This window comes from Lytechinus pictus, chromosome 10 (assembly GCF_037042905.1).
Source record: "Lytechinus pictus isolate F3 Inbred chromosome 10, Lp3.0, whole genome shotgun sequence".
Classification (NCBI taxonomy): domain Eukaryota; kingdom Metazoa; phylum Echinodermata; class Echinoidea; order Temnopleuroida; family Toxopneustidae; genus Lytechinus; species Lytechinus pictus.
The window spans coordinates 14,228,448-14,249,643 of record NC_087254.1 but is presented as its reverse complement, the minus strand read 5'-3'; the positions used below and the strand labels follow the sequence as shown (position 1 = coordinate 14,249,643).

The 21,196-nt window shown below is 36.1% G+C and overlaps 1 protein-coding gene across 2 annotated transcripts; it reads right to left on the bottom strand.

Moving 5' to 3' along the window:
- Positions 1-4,323: 4,323 nt before the first annotated feature.
- LOC129269871 (uncharacterized) lies at positions 4,324-16,572 on the bottom strand. 2 transcript variants are annotated; one of them, XM_054907329.2, is made up of 2 exons: positions 10,878-11,955; positions 4,324-6,753 (listed from the first exon to the last, which is right to left on the bottom strand). In XM_054907329.2, exon 2 carries the CDS (start codon positions 6,554-6,556, stop codon positions 4,697-4,699), a length of 1,860 nt encoding a protein of 619 aa, XP_054763304.2. In that variant the 5' UTR covers positions 6,557-6,753; positions 10,878-11,955; the 3' UTR covers positions 4,324-4,696. The 2 variants fall into 2 exon arrangements, with proteins under 2 accessions (XP_054763304.2, XP_063961455.1); XM_064105385.1 differs by lacking the exon at positions 10,878-11,955 and adding an exon at positions 16,460-16,572 and having other exon boundaries at positions 4,627-6,753.
- Between the last annotated feature and the right edge of the window lie 4,624 nt (positions 16,573-21,196).

Below are 21,196 nucleotides of genomic sequence, written 5' to 3'. Positions count from 1 at the left end.
AGAACTAGAAAGTTCATTTCATATTCTAACTTCTGTAAAAATTTCATTGGTTTCGCTTCAGCGGTTTTGAATACACAATCTATTATGTAACAGTCGTGCTTTTCAGCCCATTTCAAGTTTGCATGCAGCAATGCTGTATGTTCTGCACCGTCTAGCATATCAACTCCCTTTGATCCTCCAAAAATCTGACAAGGGAATTCCCTAATCTGACCAGGGAAGTCCCCTTGAACCCCATGATCAAACCTAGCTCATCAAATCGCAACCTTGAGCATGTTTAGTAGGTCAAGAAATGTTACACCAATGCCGGACAGTCCATTGCAAGTTTGATAATGTTAAATGCAACACTGGTGGAGACAATAGGTCATGCCTGTTTCAGGCCTTGTTCAATGTTTCACTCATTTCAACTACATGTACTGCATTCTTGTTGCATTAATAATTTGTTATTAAGTTACTGAGGTCAAGTTAATTTACCTATTTGATTAAAAAAGTCAATTTCCACTGGTAATGTTCGAATTTGCAAAGTTACACTTGTGATTTGTCCGTCATTGTTTAGCTTATTGTACTCATCCATTTTTTTCAGGTTGATACATCTATTCCCCATATCAATCATAAAAAAATCTTCATGATGGATATTTCATTCCCTTCTGAACATGCTCATGTTTGTGATTTGATCAGCCTGGTCAGATCAGGGAATTGTCCCTGCTCAGATCGTGGATATTAAATGGGGGTTAACATGCTAGAGGCAGTGTATAAATACTGCACTGCTGCAAACTTGGAATGGGCTGAAATTTACCACTGTTACATAACAGAATGTGTATTCAAAACCGCTGAAGCGAGACCGATTACATTTTTATAGAAGTTAGGTTATGAAATGAGCTTTCTAGTTCTGTTCATTTAATTGAATATGATACTATATTTTGGAATTAATTCAGCCGTATGTCAGAGGGACATTTTTTTTGGGACGCGCTGTATACATCATTGGTAGGAACAAGATAAAATCGTTCTCATTTTTATATGTTACTATACTTATGAAGGAAAAAAAAATTGTGAGAATAATCCTACGATTCTTAAGTTTTACAGGTCATGTGAGTGGGGTAGATCTTTTCTTCGTTTTTAGATAATGCCCTTTTCGAGGGAAAAGGTGCCCTTTTTTCCTGTGCCCCCTACTTTCAACTTCGCTCCGCCGCCCATCATCATTATCATCATCACCACCATCACCGCTGCCATCATCATCACCACCACCAATCCCACCACCATCACTACTATGATGATCATCTTCTTCATCCCCATCATCATTAAAATAATCATCATAATCATCATCATTCTCAACCGTCCACAGCCGACTTGATCCATCACCATCCTCCAAGATGTTAGTCCTTATCATCGTCTTCATACCAACTTTCACTCAAATCCTCTGAAAACCTCAAAATCGCAAGTCTGAACTGAGTGATAAGGACCCCATGGTTGCATGAGCCTAATTACAACAGGAAGGCATAAGATCTTCATTCGACCCAACCCATTCAATTTTTTATATTTGATATAGCTGATTGACAAAAGTGCATGATTATGATTGAAAATCTAACACTGATTCTTGAGATGATAGCTACTGAACTTCCTTTGCCCAAATTGGGAAGATATATAAGTGACTTGGAACTATTTTTTGACTGGCGGAAGAATTAGGGCTATTTTACTGTTTCAGTTGATGAATTTGATCCATTCATAGTTATCATCATAAATGGCGATTTATTTTTAAAATGAGCAGGCTACGATACCCTTTCCTGTTCAGATATGAAATGTCAGATATATATCCTATCCAATGGTATTAAAAATTCCACCCTCCAAATTTCACATTTAATTTTTATTTATTTTTCAAAAGTGCCACTTTAACACACAAGTCTATGGGGAATGTTTTACGCGCGTGACACCTATAAGTAATATAGGGAATTCCCTAGTAGTGGATGGAATACCTGCCCAAACTCCTCAGTAGCAAACAATTTCTCACTGATATCAATATGTTAAGTCATCAAGTGGTGCAAAAAATTGGATTTAATGGCTAGCAATGCTATATCAGGTAAAGTTAGTAGGTCTGTGTATATGTAAGCCTAGGAATGTATGTAGACTGGTCAATGTATAGAGTCTAAGCCTCTTTGCTCTGATTCATCATTATTTTGTGTTAGTGTACATCACCTACTTAATGTTAGAAAGACCTTTACAAATTGCTCATGTTAAAATTGTTCTTTGTAAGGGGGTAGATAGGAGATATAACTTTAATTACTAAAGAGAAGAGTGGTACCTTCATAAGAAGGTTGATTTAGACAAAAGGCACAGAGTAATGGTAAGGTATCTAATAGTGCTCAACTAAGGAGGGGGTGGCTGTATGTGCTCCCATCTTAGTCTAGCCCCCCCTTATTATAACCCATGCCATCTGTAAAATTCTCTCTCCCCCCCTCTCTCTCTCTCTATCTATGTATTTCTTCCTTCTTACGTCTGATAGGCCATAACCCTAGGAAGATTTTGATAAAAAGGTCATATGCAGATGTACTGTTCTCATTCTTTTATTGTTTCCTCATTCAATATCATGTATATATCTGGTAATTATGTTGGGGGCAGTTCTGGTATCCTGATATTTACTCAAAATTTACATAACTACACCTTTATATTACAAGGAGAACAGGACCTGTTGGGCTATACGCAGGTAGGATATGTATACATCCATATAGTGAATATAACATGTATGGGTAACACATTAAAATGAGTCATTGCATAGAAAATAGGCATTTTCAATGCATTTCTTTGTGCTAGTGTGAGTGTACAGATATAAAAGAATACTAAAGTAGCTATTAAAAAAAATATAATTCATAGGTCATATAATATAGATTGCATGAGCCTAATTACAACAGGAAGGCATAAGATATTCATTCGACCCAACCCATTCAATTTTGTTATATTTGATGTATAGCTGATTGACAAAAGTGCATGATTATGATTGAAAATCTAACACTGATTCTTGAGATGATAGCTACTGAACTTCCTTTGCCCAAATTGGGAAGATATATAAGTGACTTGGAACTATTTTTTGACTGGCGGAAAAATTAGGGCTATTTTACTGTTTCAGTTGATGAATTTGATCCATTCATAGTTATCTTCATAAATGACGATTTATTTTTAAAATGAGCAGGCTACAATACCCTTTCCTGGTCAGATATGGAATGTCAGATATATATTCTATCCAATGGTAGTAAACATTCCATCCTCTAATTTCACATTTATTTTTTATTAATTTTTCAAAAGTGCCACTTTAACACACAAGTCTATGGGGAATGTTTTACGCGCGTGACACCCCATGGAAGAACAGTGGTATTTTGTTAATACCGCTGAAAGGGGCCATCCTCCATATTTTATATGATGTATACGATATGTTAAATTTGAACATGTATATATTTTATTATTCTTATATGGAAATAAATACAAACAAACAAACAACTGTTTCCGTTTAAATACAATCTGTCTATACTTTATATGATTCAGTTTGTATAACTAAACCTCGTTTACTTTTCATTTCTCCCATTGTGTAAGAGCGAGTACAACCAGAGTAGATCCTAAATACCGTTGGAATAAGTTTTTATACGTCAATATAACATAATGTGTAAATATTTATCCATTCATTTATTCATTTCAATTTCATATAAACAAAACATGAGCAAACATGACATGAAAAAGTCATATCAGGCCAACGGGAGAGTATAGATTCAGTATCAAACAATTTATGTATATATATATATATATATATATATTGTGTGAAAGAAATGGATGAAGAGAACAATGGTAGGCGTAGCTTAAATCAAGGTATATATATATATATATATATATATATATAGTTCATGTAATATGAACAGAGGAGTACGCTCGAAATGATGTAGGTCTATTTGAAATTTTCCTGATCGGATTTAAGTTCTAAAAAGTCAATTTCTGGGTTAAGATTAAAATCAACTGACTTGATTTGATTTACTGTTTCCTTCTGCAGTCATAACATTCGTATATAATACATTTTTCATTACACAACAAACATACATAACAAACATGATATATTGCTTACTGTATTTTGGCATGAATCATATATATAAAATGGACTTAATAAAATGTCATTATAAAAAATACGATATACTACTAAACATTGATGTTTAACATAATCGTTGCACACACCTATCAATACCACTATTAGATAGTTGATCCTGCATGGTAAAGGCTTGGCAGAAGACACGAAATGCCCTATCAATTGTGAACCCCCCAAAAGACGTAAGAGAACGACCCCCGGAAAATTGCGGGGGGGGGGGGCTGAAACAGCCAGCGTTGATCATGTGCATATAAATTACAGTATATGTCGATGTCACCTACTATCTTGGTCTTCAACATTTAATAATGAGATGTGTTGTAGAAGGAAAACACAAACGTCTCTAAACTCCTGATGTAGGCTGAAGACACCGATGGACAAGTCCTTTGAAGACAAAATAACAAGTAGCCAATGAACTTAGTAATGATTCATGTCATTGTATTTGCTGAAAACTGATATTTACAGTATATTTTTCAACATATAACCAAGTTCAGTGGAGACTGCTACGCCTGAAGGGAAGGCTAAAAACACCCATCATTTATTTATTTTTTTATTTTTTTTTTTTGGGGGGGGGGGTTGACTTAACTATTCGAAGATGTAAATCCTCTCTGTCGTACAGAAGGCGATCTCCCCAGATCGGAACTGTTGAATGTAAAACCAGTGCCTTTTAGGTTTCACAATCATGTGACGAACGAGTGTCTTAACTGGAGCCAACTCGTCATTGTGCTCCTTGACAGTGAGTATCCCCTCATCAGCCTGGAATGAACAGATGAGGATAGACCTTTCGCGACATACTGCAGAATGGCAGAAAGCGCCGTTCTCGACTGATACATTGTGTTCTATTACACCTTGACAGTCGACGACACTCACCGTACAGGCAGAACTACTGCTAGATTTTATTATGAACCCATTCCCAAAGCTGCAGATCTGCTCAGGTTCGTACCCTTGACATGATATCACTTTTATGGCATTTCCACCAGCTGTTGTGAATTCCTGGATCTGTTTAGCTGTCATGTAACTGATGTAGATCTGATTTTCATCGCCAATAGTGAGGTCAGCGATCCCTGCTTCATCAAGAGCTAGCGTCTGAAACCTTGTGCTCTGTATCTCCCATTCTGATGTGTACAATGTCATGATATTACTGGTGGATAGTACAACACGTCGACCGTCAGAAAGGAATCCTATCCCTAGAATATTAACGTCTTTGAGTACTGTTGTCTGCAGTTGGCCATCAGCATTGAAGACGTCGATTCCCCCTGTACTGTATCCTACTGCCATCATACCATCCGAGGTAGCTGCCATCGTATTGATGGTGTTCTCCTTTGTGAGACCAACGTCGCATTTCAGCCAACGTTTCACGAATAAGATATCCCCTATCTCTAGCTGATCGCACTGACTCTTTTGGTCAAACATTATCTCCTCAGCCTGTTCAGCTATGTCACGAGCAAGCTTCTGTTCTGGGTTATCCGTATCGAGGACTGTCTTTAATTCACTTGAAAGTGTTTCATGGATGGTAATGGTGATCCCTTTAAGTGGTGCATTTAAACTGTAGCCAGCCAGTTCACTCGCCTTCTCGATATTCAGGACCATTTTCACACTTGCGTCTTTCATTTCTTCTAGTCTCTCGCGGAGTTCCTTCTTCTGAAGATACAGCTGCCAATCCAGTTCTTGTTTTCGTTTCTTTAGTATCTTACACATGTCATTATAATCCTTGTTTATTTGAGCCTGTATGCTGTCAGTGTGATCAATAACACGGTCCATTTGACTCTTAACATAGGCTACATGATTGTTGAGTGTCTTGGTTTTTATTTTCCCTTGGACAATTAGATAATCAATTTCTTTTCGGATAGAACTCTTATAGTCGTCAGCGTCAATGACAGAGTGACCTTTCTTTTCATGAAACAGCATCCGACATCTCATACAAATAAACTTATTGCAAGTATTACAGACATCGGTACAGACATGATCTTTCCCATCAGACTTATGTTCTTGACAGTAAACTTTTTCGTTGAAGACCACCATCCCTTTCCTGATGTCCTTTAAGGAATTAACTTCATGCTTGATGTTGGGCGACCACTTGTTATGGATTTTTAGGCAAGCTCTACACATCGCCTTTTCGCAGTCACGGCAATGAAGCTTGGCTTCTGCTTTTTTGTCGCACATTCCACAAAGGCCCTTCTTACTTCTGTACTCTTCTAGGAGACACTTGAGAGGAACGTTTGTGTTAAGATTCCATACAATGCCACCATCGACATCCGTCGTGGTCTGACAAACTGGGCATTTTAGGCAATCTTCAACACTCTGTGAACAGCATGCCAACAAACCACGAAGACATCTTGTACAAAATGTGTGCTCACAAGATAACTGTTTAGGATCATCAAAAAGTTCCAAACATATTGGGCACTGTAAATTGGGTGGTAATATCTGATCCATGGAAGCCATCATGGTATAATTCAAAAGCTACGATAATACCAAATTTGTCAATTATAGCGACGATATAAAGACGATTTACTAACTGGACCTCGAACGGAAGATTCAGAAGAAGGCAAAATTACTATGATGCCAGAATTAATCGTTGTCGACAGCAGCTTCAGCACTGTTGAATTTCGAACTGTCCCAATTGGCGCTGTCTGTAAAATACGCTGAAATGATAATGAAAATACAATTATTATACATAATTATGGTATAGTATCATCAAAAGGGAGTTTGCGCAACACTACGCAGACGCTTTCTGGAACGTAGAGAATCTATTGTCAGTGCCCTTCATGACAAAGCAGTCTCTATCGAAATTTGGTGAATCAAAACAGCAGTGCCGTCCGTCGTCTGAACAAACGACATATTTGTGATTTTTCGTCAGCTCAGAATTTTATGATGATCAGCTGTCCCGGCTCAACAATTTTGACAAAGACCTTGCAGCTATTAATTGTGATTTTATGGGCATTTACAATAGATTTACTAAAATTTACCAGCAGCACGTGCTTAAAGGGTCAATTTACCAACATTCATGATATACGATAGGTTGTAGGAACAGAAGGATAAGCACAGGGAAAAAGAAAGAAAGGTGGAAAGAGAGGGAGAGTGAGTGAAATTGATAGAGGGGGGAGATGTGTGTGAATGTGAGCTGGTGAATCTAGGGGTGGGGGGATTATTTATTTATTTAGTTATAGTTATAGTAACTATAACTAAATAATTTTAAATGTTAATCATATGTAGTTATACACACAAAAAACAGAAACTTGCATGTGTTAGTAATCGTACTCAAATGTCAAAATAATTTTGACACTATAGCGACATACTTTGATGAGTACTTTCACTCAATGAAGGTACTTTGAAAACTCATCTTGTCGAGTATATTTCATTTGACACTATAGTGACACATCAAGTGAGTAAATTTGAATAACTCAATCTAATGAGTAACTTAACCCAGTGTAATGAGTATGTTTAAAGTATATTTACTGACTTTTTGAGTATGTGAGCATATTACACACTTGATTAGTTTTAGCGATAATCTGACGATTAACTGCGCTGAGAAAATGAGTAGTATATGACTCTTGTATGTGAGTTTTGGGGTGTTGAGATCATGCATCCAAGTAATTTTACTCGGATCTCGCGTTAATTGCTTGCGCGCACACGTGATACCGGCCAAATGTGCAGAGCATGAAGACTTTTCTGGTAAGTTCTACATGTCTTTTTATTTATTTTCCCCCTTTTCTTCTATAATTACTTTTCTTGACAATAATAGCTTAGACCTACATGTATGGGGCAAACATAAATGCTATTTATGGTGACAACAGGGTGCATTGATCTACATTCTCATCCATCCGAGGCTCACGCCTCTCGGTTTGGGTATGATTACATAAATCATGGACGATGTCACTTATTTGCCCTCCTCATAAATGACACCAGCAATCGTAGCGGCACACTGGCCTTCACTCCCTTCTGGCCCCGGGGTAGCGGCGCAACAACAGGCTGGTGTGTGGTTACCCAAACCGAGAGGCGTGAGCCTCGGATGGATGAGAATGTAGATCAATGCACCCTGTTGTCACCATAAATAGCATTTATGTTTGCCCCATACATGTAGGTCTAAGCTATTATTGTCAAGAAAAGTAATTATAGAAGAAAAGGGGGAAAATAAATAAAAAGACATGTAGAACTTACCAGAAAAGTCTTCATGCTCTGCACATTTGGCCGGTATCACGTGTGCGCGCAAGCAATTAACGCGAGATCCGAGTAAAATTACTTGGATGCATGATCTCAACACCCCAAAACTCACATACAAGAGTCATATACTACTCATTTTCTCAGCGCAGTTAATCGTCAGATTATCGCTTTACCTGGCTGTGAGTTTTTTCACCCGTTCTGCTATCATACCTTACAAACTTGAAGAAAAACTCATTTGTACGGATTGTTTTACATACTTTCACTGACAGGGATACTCAAGAAAAGTAGTTAATAAGTAATGTCCTTGAAAAAAAGATCAGGTGTAACAGAAACCCAGATTCTCGAGTAAAAACACATACGTTACGAATTTTTGCACTTAATTCTTTATGTAAAAAACAATTTTACTCATGGAAAATAGTTCTCGTTTTTTGTGTGTAGTAACTATAACTAAATAATTTTAAATGTTAATCATATTCTAACCACTTATGTAAAACACCTAAGCGTAATTATGTAGTACTATAAACACATGCAATATTATACCTAATATTATACCTTATTTATATATATGTAAATACTATGTTCATTCCTTCTGATTTCCTTTTTTGTAGGCCTGACGAAGGCCGAAAGCTTGCAATAAAAAAGGAAACCTGAGAGCTACGTCTCACTCGTCGTTATTTTTGTCTTCCAAGTATATATATATCGATAATTCGTATGATCGAGGTGCAGCATCATAATATGATAAACGGAGTGATTTTGAAAAAAGAGAGAGAGTCTGCAAGACGTAGCAATATTGTCCAACTCCTTTATTAGGCCAAGCTTTCGACCTTGTAACCGGTCTTCCTCATGGCTTTGAGGGACACAAAATAATATAAACGAACATAAAGATGTCATGCAACATCCGTTACATGCTTGCTTCGATTGTGTTTCTGTTGCATGACATCCTTATTTTCGTTTATATTCTTTCGTGTCCCTCAAAGCCCTGAGAAAGACCGGTTACACGGTCGAAAACTTGGCCTAATAAAGGAGTTGGACAATATTTCTACGTCTTGCAGCCTCTCTTTTTTCAAAGTCACACTTATCATATATATATATATATATATATATATATATATATATATATATATATATATATATATATAACCGGCTCGCGCTTCGCGCTGGCATTATGCCGATGAAATACGTATCCTTTCCATGAATTCCTACAAATGGTCCTTAAATTTTTCTTTGTTACCGTTCAGGTAAGTATATCACAAATTTCAGCTCACCCCTCGTGCTTGCATTCATTGCTTATTTAGATACACATTGCGGGATTTCTTCTCCCTAAAATGTCCCGATTTCAGGTCTAAATATCAACATTTTTCAGCTCGCGCTTCCGGCGCTCGCATTGTTTTCATATGCATCATGTTAATGATAATTTTTTTTTTAAGTGCTAAGAATAATCAGTCTTGAGATTTTAATATTGGAAAAAATAGGCTCGCGTTTCGCCCGCGTATTGCTTAGTATTAGGACGATTTATTTAATGAGATACCTATCATCTTCATGAATTCCTAAAAAGGGTCTTTTTAAATGTTCCCCTTTTTCAGGTCTGATTAAAGGTCAAGTACACATTGGAGAAACAAATTTTAATAAATAGAGAAAAATCGAACTAGCATAACGCTGAAAATTTCATAAAAATCGGGTGCAAAATAAGAAAGTTTTGCTTATTTTCACAAACAGTGATATGCACAACTCAGTGACGTGCAGTCGACGATGTCCCTCACTCACTATTTCTTTTTTTATTGTTTAAATAAATTATACAATATTTCATTTTTTACATATTTGACATTTAAGGACCAACTTGACTGAACCATAAACAGTGCTAATTCCAAATGTTCAGAGAGGAATTAATCGTGGTTTCATATTTTCATTTCATATTATATATAATAAAATACAAAAAGAAATAGTGAGTGGATGACGTCATTAGTCTCCTCATTTATATACCGACCAGGATGTGCATATAACTGTTTTCTTTCTTATTTTACATCCGATTTTGATGAAATTTTCAGTGTTATGTTTGTTGAAGTTTTCTCCTTATATTTAAATCAACTTTTTGTTGGACTTTTTAATAATAATTTTCAACTCGCGCTTCGAACTCACATTCATTTAGATACGCATCATGTTTATGATTATAAAAAAATATAACATTCTGTCTTAACGTCTTCATATTGAAAAAAATATTCGCAATCGCGCATTGATACTATGTTTCATTGTGACTGGTCGTTTAGCACTTGCCCCGGTGCCGTTGGATGAGTGAGGTAGAAGAAAAAGAGAAAGTAGTGAAGAACACAGGGGAGTGACAGGAAGAACACAGACGAAGACAAAATATTGTCAATTATGATTGATCCTAGGCATACAAAAGGATATAAATATCCTCTATAAGATACAAATACAAATTCTATATATATATTCAACAAGAGAATCACTTTAAACTATTTTCCAGTTTTAGGTCGGTAATGAGAACGGGGTCTTAGAGACGCGGACAAAAGTTTTTTTCCCGCTCTATTTTCTTTCCATCCCTTTCTCCTGTCTTCCTTCTCTCTCTCTTGGTTCAAATAGGTTTACTGACCTTTATTGCCGGTAATCATTCTCTTCCACACTCTCATCAATAGCTAGCACAAGTAAATAAACCACAACACTGGTACATCCTCCGTTATTCAGGACAATAGATGACTGTGATATCATTGCTCCTACTTGTATCATCATCAAATATGCTATTCCAAAGATGAAAAAATAATCTACAGCTTGAAAGTTATTCTGCTTCCGTAGTTTGATAAACCGATTAAAATAAATGAATTATCAGAGAAAAATGATCAGTGGATCCCAAAACATCGACCTCCGTGTGAGTCCCTCAGAACTACGTAATGTTATGGTTTAAATACACTTTCTCTCAATCGTTTGCAATGCCACATTTAAGGACTTCATGGACAAAATGCACATTTGTCACCCATAATGATACACACCCACACTCGTCATCCTAATGTAGAGGATTCAGTTAACGTCCAGGTCGCACGAGCCTATTTATAACAGGAAGGTAAAAGACATTCATTTTCCAATTAACACTGATTCTATGGAGGTTAACTGTACTAAACCTCGATCCTTTTCCCAAATTAGGAAGAAATGTCACCAACTTTGGAGCTATTTTGACTGGCGGAAGAATTAGGGCCATTTTACTCTCTCATGTGATGAATTGGATCCTGTCAAATGTCTTCATAAATGCCGATTTATGAGCCGGTCGAGGTACCCTTTCCTCGTCAGATATGGAATTTCAGGTATAGGCCTATTAGTATATCCTATCCACTGGTAGTAAACATTCTACCCTCTAGTTTCATTGTTATTTTTTACGAGTGTTTCAAGTGCTACTGTAACACGCGAGTCTGTGGGAAATGATTTACGCTCGTGAAACCTCCAGGAATATAATTATTTACTATTATAAAAAAAATCCCAATTCATTCCTTTATCGACCCCATGCGGGTTTCATCGGGTTAACCTTCACAACCTTTTCATCCATGGGCCGACAATCTAGGTGAAACTAATTGGGGAAACCCCTACCCCCACGCAATATACCATAAAAATACACACTCGCCATTCCATCGTGGAGGATTCAGTTTACACGCCACCACAATAGGAGCTATCTTTTAAAATCCAAATTTCTAATGTGACCCCAGGGTTCTTACAGGTTGCGGCTTCACCCTCACAACCCTGAAATCCATACAAGCTACACTGTGAAAACTGTGGTGTTAAAACTGACACCAGTGGGTGTTAATAGAGGACCACACCCTCTGGTGTTAAAATTACACCCTAGAGATTGAATATAACACCAAAGAGTGTACATATAACAACCAAAGGTGTTGCAATAACACCTATAGGTGCCAAACTAACACTGTCAATTTCACACCGGTGTAAAATAACTGGTGTGGTCCTCTATGTACACCGGTTAACACCGCATTTTTGCTGTGTAGAAACTAACCAGGGGGTCCCCTTCAACACCGATCCATTCGACCTCTCTGCCCCACCCCCTCTCTCTCTCACATACCCACACCCTCACACACACACCCTCACTCTCTCTCCCTCTGAATTCATTTTTTAATGTCCTCAGGATTGTATTCCTCCGCGCACACTGTATTTAACTACATTTTGATATAATAATCCACCCTCTTTCTCATTTAATTTATGTAAATATTTATACAGTCCACCCTAAATTAAAGCCGCTTTAAACAACAAAAATCAAAGCATATAACTGAAAGTTTGACGGCGGCACATCAACGTTTTAGTTATGTTAAAACACCAATAATTGCCATCTTTAACGCAAATGTTAATTGCGAACCTTTCTCCGAGCACATAGCCGGAACGCATGGTATTGATTACCGAGATCCAAATGTATATATATATATATTATTTGAAATAAATATTAAAACGATCCCGATTAATGGAGGACGTATTCAAGTAAACGAAGTTTAGAATTCCTTCCTTTGTCAAACCCTTGCAGGTTCCCCCAAAGCTTGTATATGGATTTCAAGGATGTATATATATTTTATGTCACTTTATTAAATTTTCGCATAGCCTGTTTGATGAGATACATATCTTGCTCAATAGGCTGATATGTAGCTTAAAATATCAAGTTTTGAAGTCAATATACAAAACATATTTCAGCTCGGACATCGAGCTTTTATTATTTTGTTTGATTTACAAATTGACTTTCTTTAAAGTGCTCTGTAAAATGTTTTATGGTGTGAATATTATTTGCAGCTTTTTGCGCTGTGCGCTTGCATTATTTGATTTGCCAAGTAGGCCTACATATTGTCTTTGATTATTCCATAAATTATATAACAAACTACTTAAAAAAAATCCCTTTTATGACAGTTTATAAAAATTTCGTCTCGCGATTTGCGCTCGCATTAATAGTTAAACATAAATCAACTCATAAATCCTATTCATGATTAAAAAAGTGCTTAAAATATCCAGTTTTCAGGCCTCAAATGTCAACAAATTTCACTCACTAATTAGGCTTATTATATTAATAAATATAATATAATTTTTTTGAATTCCTAATAATTAAATTGTCCCATTTTCAGAAAGAAATATCGACAAGTTTCATATCGTGCTTAGGAAGAGGAATCGGAAGATAGTCATCATTTTCATATGATGACAATATGTCCTTAGGCCTAGAATGTCCTGGTGCTAGGTCAAAATAATAATAAAAATATCAGCTAGCGCTTCGCAATCGCTACACAGTGTTTTAGATATTGCTTAAATTCACCCTTTTCATACCGGAATATCAAATATTTTCCGCTTGCGCTTCGCGCTCGCATTAGTGATTTTCATAAAAAATGAAACGTTATCAGAATGCCCAGATCCTGTCTAACTCTAAAACACGCACACACATGTTTATCGAGATACGCAGCTTGATCTTTATTCAAAACGTGCTAAAATTATCCAGTTTGCGCTCGTATTATTGATGTAGGAACTTCCTTTTTCATGATTTACAAAACATGAATAGAGTGTCCCATTTTTATGTATGAAATCTCAAAAAAAAAATCCGCTGGCGCTTCGCGCTCGTATCAATTGTTTAGTTTTATACCTATACCGTTTATTTCAAAATGTGCTTAGAATGTCAATTTTTCAGGTCGGAAAGAAAAAAAAATTCAGCTCGCGCTTCGCGCTCGCTAAAATTATCTAAAAGTTGAAATATGTATCTTCTTAATGGCTAACTGCAAATCGTCCTTAACAGGTCCCTTTTCAATCAAGCCAGAACCCATATTAAAAATTTCTGCTCGCGCTTCGCTCCCGCAGTAATTATCTAGTTACATACGCATCTTGTTCAGGTTCACAAACACTGCCCAGAATATTCAATTTTTAGGAAAAAATACATGAAATTCCAAAAAAAATTCAGCTCGCGCTTCGCGCTCGCACTATTCAAATAGGGCTTATGAGATTATTTCATTTTTTATAATGTTTTATAAGAATAATCTAAGAAATGACTGCTAGGACATCGGCGTCCCCCCCCCCCCCCCAATTTTTCACGATCAAGAAAATGGGGAGGAAAGGAAAGGGATAAGCGGTGTGAAATATGGGCCTATAATTTTTCAAATGTTATGTCAAAATTTATCACGAACTTTGATTTTTGTAATTAAAATGTCAAAATCTTTGCTCGCTCGCTTCAATCGCAACTTCTTATTAATTTTACACGATATGCCATATCAAGCCCCCTCAAAACTTTTGGCTCATTACGCCACTTAGACAACCCCTGAAACAAACAAAAATCAACTTTGAGCGGCCGATCGGTCAAAATTCGGGTGGAATAAAAAAATTCGGTACCCCCCTATTGGGGGAGCTGGATCCGCCCCTGGAACCCATTTACTCACCACAATCAAATGCTATACATCTACACGTATTCTGAAGTCGGGTTAACCTTAGTCTAATTCTGTGCTAAAATTACGGAAAGCCAAACGTGTCGAAATTTTGACTACATTATGTTTCTTATGTTTACTGCCCTCTTTCCTAGTTATTTAATGGTGAAGACAATTGTGCTTTTTACCCTCCCCGGATGTGCTAGAAATTGAACCTCAACTATTTGACATTTATGTCACAATTGGCTATCCATAGTTAAACCACAACGTGAGACAAGAGTTTGAATTAAAGCAGACTTCAGAATACGGGCCATTGAGTTTCGAGGTGTTATGGAAGTGCCTTATTCCACTTTTGTAAAAGTCGGATTACCTTCTTTGCCATCCTTTGCAATAAACCAATGGTCGGGTTAAACGCAAAAAGGTGACAAAAACAAACCTGTATTAATCTTTTCCCCCGGCATATTTTGGCCTAATCTTTCGAAAATAAACCGCATTTCACCCTGTTATCCTTCATTTAATCTTTCTTATTTTTTCTTGGTCGCGGAAATTTTGGGGGTCATGTGTATTTACCTACTCCCCTCCATCTATAAGTTAGTGACTACATCCCTCATTAGCGGAGGAATGCTTAGAAAATGACGGATTTATGAACAGATTTATGATTGTAAACATATTTATATAATGTGGGTTTTCTCTGAAATGAAATTTAACTTTTTTAATTTAACTTTTTAACTGTGAAAATATGTGATTTCCTTTTCTGTTTTTAATTAAAGCTATCGAACAAAAAGTAAAGGCTTAAATACATGCTTCACATTATTCACACTAATCCTCCCCTTGGGTATAGTATCTCCAACGTGTGATCGCGTGATTTACTTCTGAACAATCGTGCGACAATGTTTTAATAGGTTAAACATAATTGGATAAACACCGTCCAAAGTAAAGTGATATGAACTTCTCGTGTACTTTGTGATCTATCATTAAGAGAATTGTGTCAACAAAGCTTCCTCTCGGTAAAGGTTAGTAATAATAGTAATAATAAAAATAATATCATTATTGTATCGGTTTGTCTGAATGGGCTCAGTTCCAGTAAATGGGGGTCGAAATAACGGGAACTTCGATCATCACCAACTTGGGATTTTTAGGGGATTTTGTTTTCATTGCCATGAACAGAACTTTGATGAAAGATCATATATTCGTTTTTTGAGATCTTTAGGGCCTATCCTGGAATTTCCTAGATAAGCTATTCCAACAACTTTCTTGTTAAAAACTTCCCAATGTAACCCGATACGGAAACTTGGCGTTTATATAAAAGACTGGAAAGTTTTTACATTTTCACCTACATTTCTATGTCCCATCTACCGTAGGTTAGGCGAGGTTTGTCCCTGCCGGTATAGCAGCAGATTTGGTTCCACCGGCGGATGCGGTATCCGCCAGCAGGTATCGTTATCAATAGCAGATATCGTTCTTTATACGGAAAAAAAAAAAATTCTGTGGAGGTGCCGTGGCCGAGTGGTCTAAGGCGCCTGGATATGCATGAAAAAGTCTGGGGTTCGATCCCCAGCCGCGGCAGCTGTGCCCGTGAGCAAGGCTCTTTTATCCTGCTTTAAAAAAAATGGAAATGCTATATGTATTATTTGTAACTAGGTGTGAACTTGTTAAAAAAATAAAATAAAAACAAACAAACACATTAAAAACTTTAAAAATATAAAAAAAGTCTGCCGAGTTGACGCGGTTAGATTTTTATTCATTTTTCTATTATAAATAAAAATGGTAGGTCCTACACAATTTTGAAGGAAATGGGTACCGTGTGCATGCAGGTCGAGAAACGATATCTGCCGAAGAGAAATCGGTTCTGTATCCGCCTGAGTTGGAACACGATCCGCCGGCAAATAGTGTTCCTGAAACCGGATCTGAAATGATAATGCACCATCTTTGCGTTTGTTGTAAAATATTTAGAGGGGTACTCCAGACTGAAAATAATATAATTTGAAGAAACAAAACACTCAAAATTTGATCGAAATCGGACAAGAAATTACAAAGTTTTAAAGATTTATATTCTTTAGGCCAAACAGTTCTATGCATGTCTTCATGAAAATTGAATGAGCAAACTGATGATGTCACATCACAACTTGTTCTTTTGTATTTTACAAGTAGAGAAATAGTATTAAACTAAATTAATTGACAACTGATAATACTTTCGATTCATTGCTGCAACTTATCTTATTACACGATGGTTCACGAACCACGAGTCTCGCCTGATTTCGCGTTCAATACAATATGCAATATGGTATTTTGACCCCTAGATGACCTTTGACCTTATCATCCTCAAGAAAACACATATGGCATTGTATTACCTAATTAGTATTTGTACCAAGTGCATGAATAAACAAAATTGATGCAGATATAAAGAAATGAGAGCAAGTTGAACAAAAAAAAAAAAAAGGATGGACATGACCTTATATCATTTGATCTTTTGACCCCTGGATGACCTTTGACCCCATGATCCTAATGGACACACATGTGGTGTTACCCAAGGATCATTTGTACCAAGTGTAAACATAATTGATGCAGAATAAAGAAATGAGAGCAGTTTGAACACAAACCTGACCTTTTGACCCCTAGATGACCTTTCATCCCATCATCCTCAACAACACGTGGTATTACCCAATGTAATTTGAACCAAGTGTGATAAAAAAATGATGTAGAAATAAAGAAAAAAGAACAAGTTGCACAAAAATGTCAAAACAGTATAGACATGACCTTGTGTCATTTGACCTTTTGACCCATTGTCCTCATGGAAACCCATGTGGTATTACCCAAGTATCATATGTAGCAATTTTAACATAAAGAAAATAAAGAAATAAAGAAATGAGAGCAAGTTGAACAAAAATTTGACCTTTTGACCCCTAGATAACCTTTGACCAATCCTCAACAACACACATGTAGTATTACCAAAGGATCTTAATATTTTGAGATTTTCAACTGTGGTATAATAGCAAACAATATGATGATGTCGTTACTTGCATTTTCTTCTTTTTTTTAAATCGTATGTCAGTTTTGAGTATATTTTTAAGCTTTAGTGTATACTTTTTCAACCGTAATTATTAAATTATTTTTAATGCTAAAATTTGTATTTTTTTTACTTTTACAAAATTTACTCTATTTGTAATTTACTTGATGAAATACTATTGATGATTTTGTACATTTGTATGATTGTGTTCTCCAATACCCACTCTACGGGTGACATGGGAATAAATGTCATTGTTATAGTCATTTAACCAATTGTGATAAAAAATTGACGCAGAAATGAGTGCAAGTTGAACAACAAGTGGAACGCCTCTGGCAGTCTCGCCTGCATTACGCGATTTAATATAGCAGCAGTGCTAACTTTGAAAACTATTATAAAATAATCATTCACAAAAACACCATTCATATAATGACATAATACCACTTTCATTGACCATAGATGACATTTGAACGGTGACTTAAGACTTGTCAACTACACCCATGTGTCATGTGTATTTACCTACTCCCCTCCATCTATAAGTTAGTGACTACATCCCTCATTAGCGGAGGAATGCTTAGAAAATGACGGATTTATGAACAGATTTATGATTGTAAACATATTTATATAATGTGGGTTTTCTCTGAAATGAAATTTAACTTTTTTAATTTAACTTTTTAACTGTGAAAATATGTGATTTCCTTTTCTGTTTTTAATTAAAGCTATCGAACAAAAAGTAAAGGCTTAAATACATGCTTCACATTATTCACACTAATCCTCCCCTTGGGTATAGTATCTCCAACGTGTGATCGCGTGATTTACTTCTGAACAATCGTGCGACAATGTTTTAATAGGTTAAACATAATTGGATAAACACCGTCCAAAGTAAAGTGATATGAACTTCTCGTGTACTTTGTGATCTATCATTAAGAGAATTGTGTCAACAAAGCTTCCTCTCGGTAAAGGTTAGTAATAATAGTAATAATAAAAATAATATCATTATTGTATCGGTTTGTCTGAATGGGCTCAGTTCCAGTAAATGGGGGTCGAAATAACGGGAACTTCGATCATCACCAACTTGGGATTTTTAGGGGATTTTGTTTTCATTGCCATGAACAGAACTTTGATGAAAGATCATATATTCGTTTTTTGAGATCTTTAGGGCCTATCCTGGAATTTCCTAGATAAGCTATTCCAACAACTTTCTTGTTAAAAACTTCCCAATGTAACCCGATACGGAAACTTGGCGTTTATATAAAAGACTTGAAAGTTTTTACATTTTCACCTACATTTCTATGTCCCATCTACCGTAGGTTAGGCGAGGTTTGTCCCTGCCGGTATAGCAGCAGATTTGGTTCCACCGGCGGATGCGGTATCCGCCAGCAGGTATCGTTATCAATAGCAGATATCGTTCTTTATACGGAAAAAAAAAAAATTCTGTGGAGGTGCCGTGGCCGAGTGGTCTAAGGCGCCTGGATATGCATGAAAAAGTCTGGGGTTCGATCCCCAGCCGCGGCAGCTGTGCCCGTGAGCAAGGCTCTTTTATCCTGCTTTAAAAAAAATGGAAATGCTATATGTATTATTTGTAACTAGGTGTGAACTTGTTAAAAAAATAAAATAAAAACAAACAAACACATTAAAAACTTTAAAAATATAAAAAAAGTCTGCCGAGTTGACGCGGTTAGATTTTTATTCATTTTTCTATTATAAATAAAAATGGTAGGTCCTACACAATTTTGAAGGAAATGGGTACCGTGTGCATGCAGGTCGAGAAACGATATCTGCCGAAGAGAAATCGGTTCTGTATCCGCCTGAGTTGGAACACGATCCGCCGGCAAATAGTGTTCCTGAAACCGGATCTGAAATGATAATGCACCATCTTTGCGTTTGTTGTAAAATATTTAGAGGGGTACTCCAGACTGAAAATAATATAATTTGAAGAAACAAAACACTCAAAATTTGATCGAAATCGGACAAGAAATTACAAAGTTTTAAAGATTTATATTCTTTAGGCCAAACAGTTCTATGCATGTCTTCATGAAAATTGAATGAGCAAACTGATGATGTCACATCACAACTTGTTCTTTTGTATTTTACAAGTAGAGAAATAGTATTAAACTAAATTAATTGACAACTGATAATACTTTCGATTCATTGCTGCAACTTATCTTATTACACGATGGTTCACGAACCACGAGTCTCGCCTGATTTCGCGTTCAATACAATATGCAATATGGTATTTTGACCCCTAGATGACCTTTGACCTTATCATCCTCAAGAAAACACATATGGCATTGTATTACCTAATTAGTATTTGTACCAAGTGCATGAATAAACAAAATTGATGCAGATATAAAGAAATGAGAGCAAGTTGAACAAAAAAAAAAAAAAGGATGGACATGACCTTATATCATTTGATCTTTTGACCCCTGGATGACCTTTGACCCCATGATCCTAATGGACACACATGTGGTGTTACCCAAGGATCATTTGTACCAAGTGTAAACATAATTGATGCAGAATAAAGAAATGAGAGCAGTTTGAACACAAACCTGACCTTTTGACCCCTAGATGACCTTTCATCCCATCATCCTCAACAACACGTGGTATTACCCAATGTAATTTGAACCAAGTGTGATAAAAAAATGATGTAGAAATAAAGAAAAAAGAACAAGTTGCACAAAAATGTCAAAACAGTATAGACATGACCTTGTGTCATTTGACCTTTTGACCCATTGTCCTCATGGAAACCCATGTGGTATTACCCAAGTATCATATGTAGCAATTTTAACATAAAGAAAATAAAGAAATAAAGAAATGAGAGCAAGTTGAACAAAAATTTGACCTTTTGACCCCTAGATAACCTTTGACCAATCCTCAACAACACACATGTAGTATTACCAAAGGATCTTAATATTTTGAGATTTTCAACTGTGGTATAATAGCAAACAATATGATGATGTCGTTACTTGCATTTTCTTCTTTTTTTTAAATCGTATGTCAGTTTTGAGTATATTTTTAAGCTTTAGTGTATACTTTTTCAACCGTAATTATTAAATTATTTTTAATGCTAAAATTTGTATTTTTTTTACTTTTACAAAATTTACTCTATTTGTAATTTACTTGATGAAATACTATTGATGATTTTGTACATTTGTATGATTGTGTTCTCCAATACCCACTCTACGGGTGACATGGGAATAAATGTCATTGTTATAGTCATTTAACCAATTGTGATAAAAAATTGACGCAGAAATGAGTGCAAGTTGAACAACAAGTGGAACGCCTCTGGCAGTCTCGCCTGCATTACGCGATTTAATATAGCAGCAGTGCTAACTTTGAAAACTATTATAAAATAATCATTCACAAAAACACCATTCATATAATGACATAATACCACTTTCATTGACCATAGATGACATTTGAACGGTGACTTAAGACTTGTCAACTACACCCATGTGTCATGTGTATTTACCTACTCCCCTCCATCTATAAGTTAGTGACTACATCCCTCATTAGCGGAGGAATGCTTAGAAA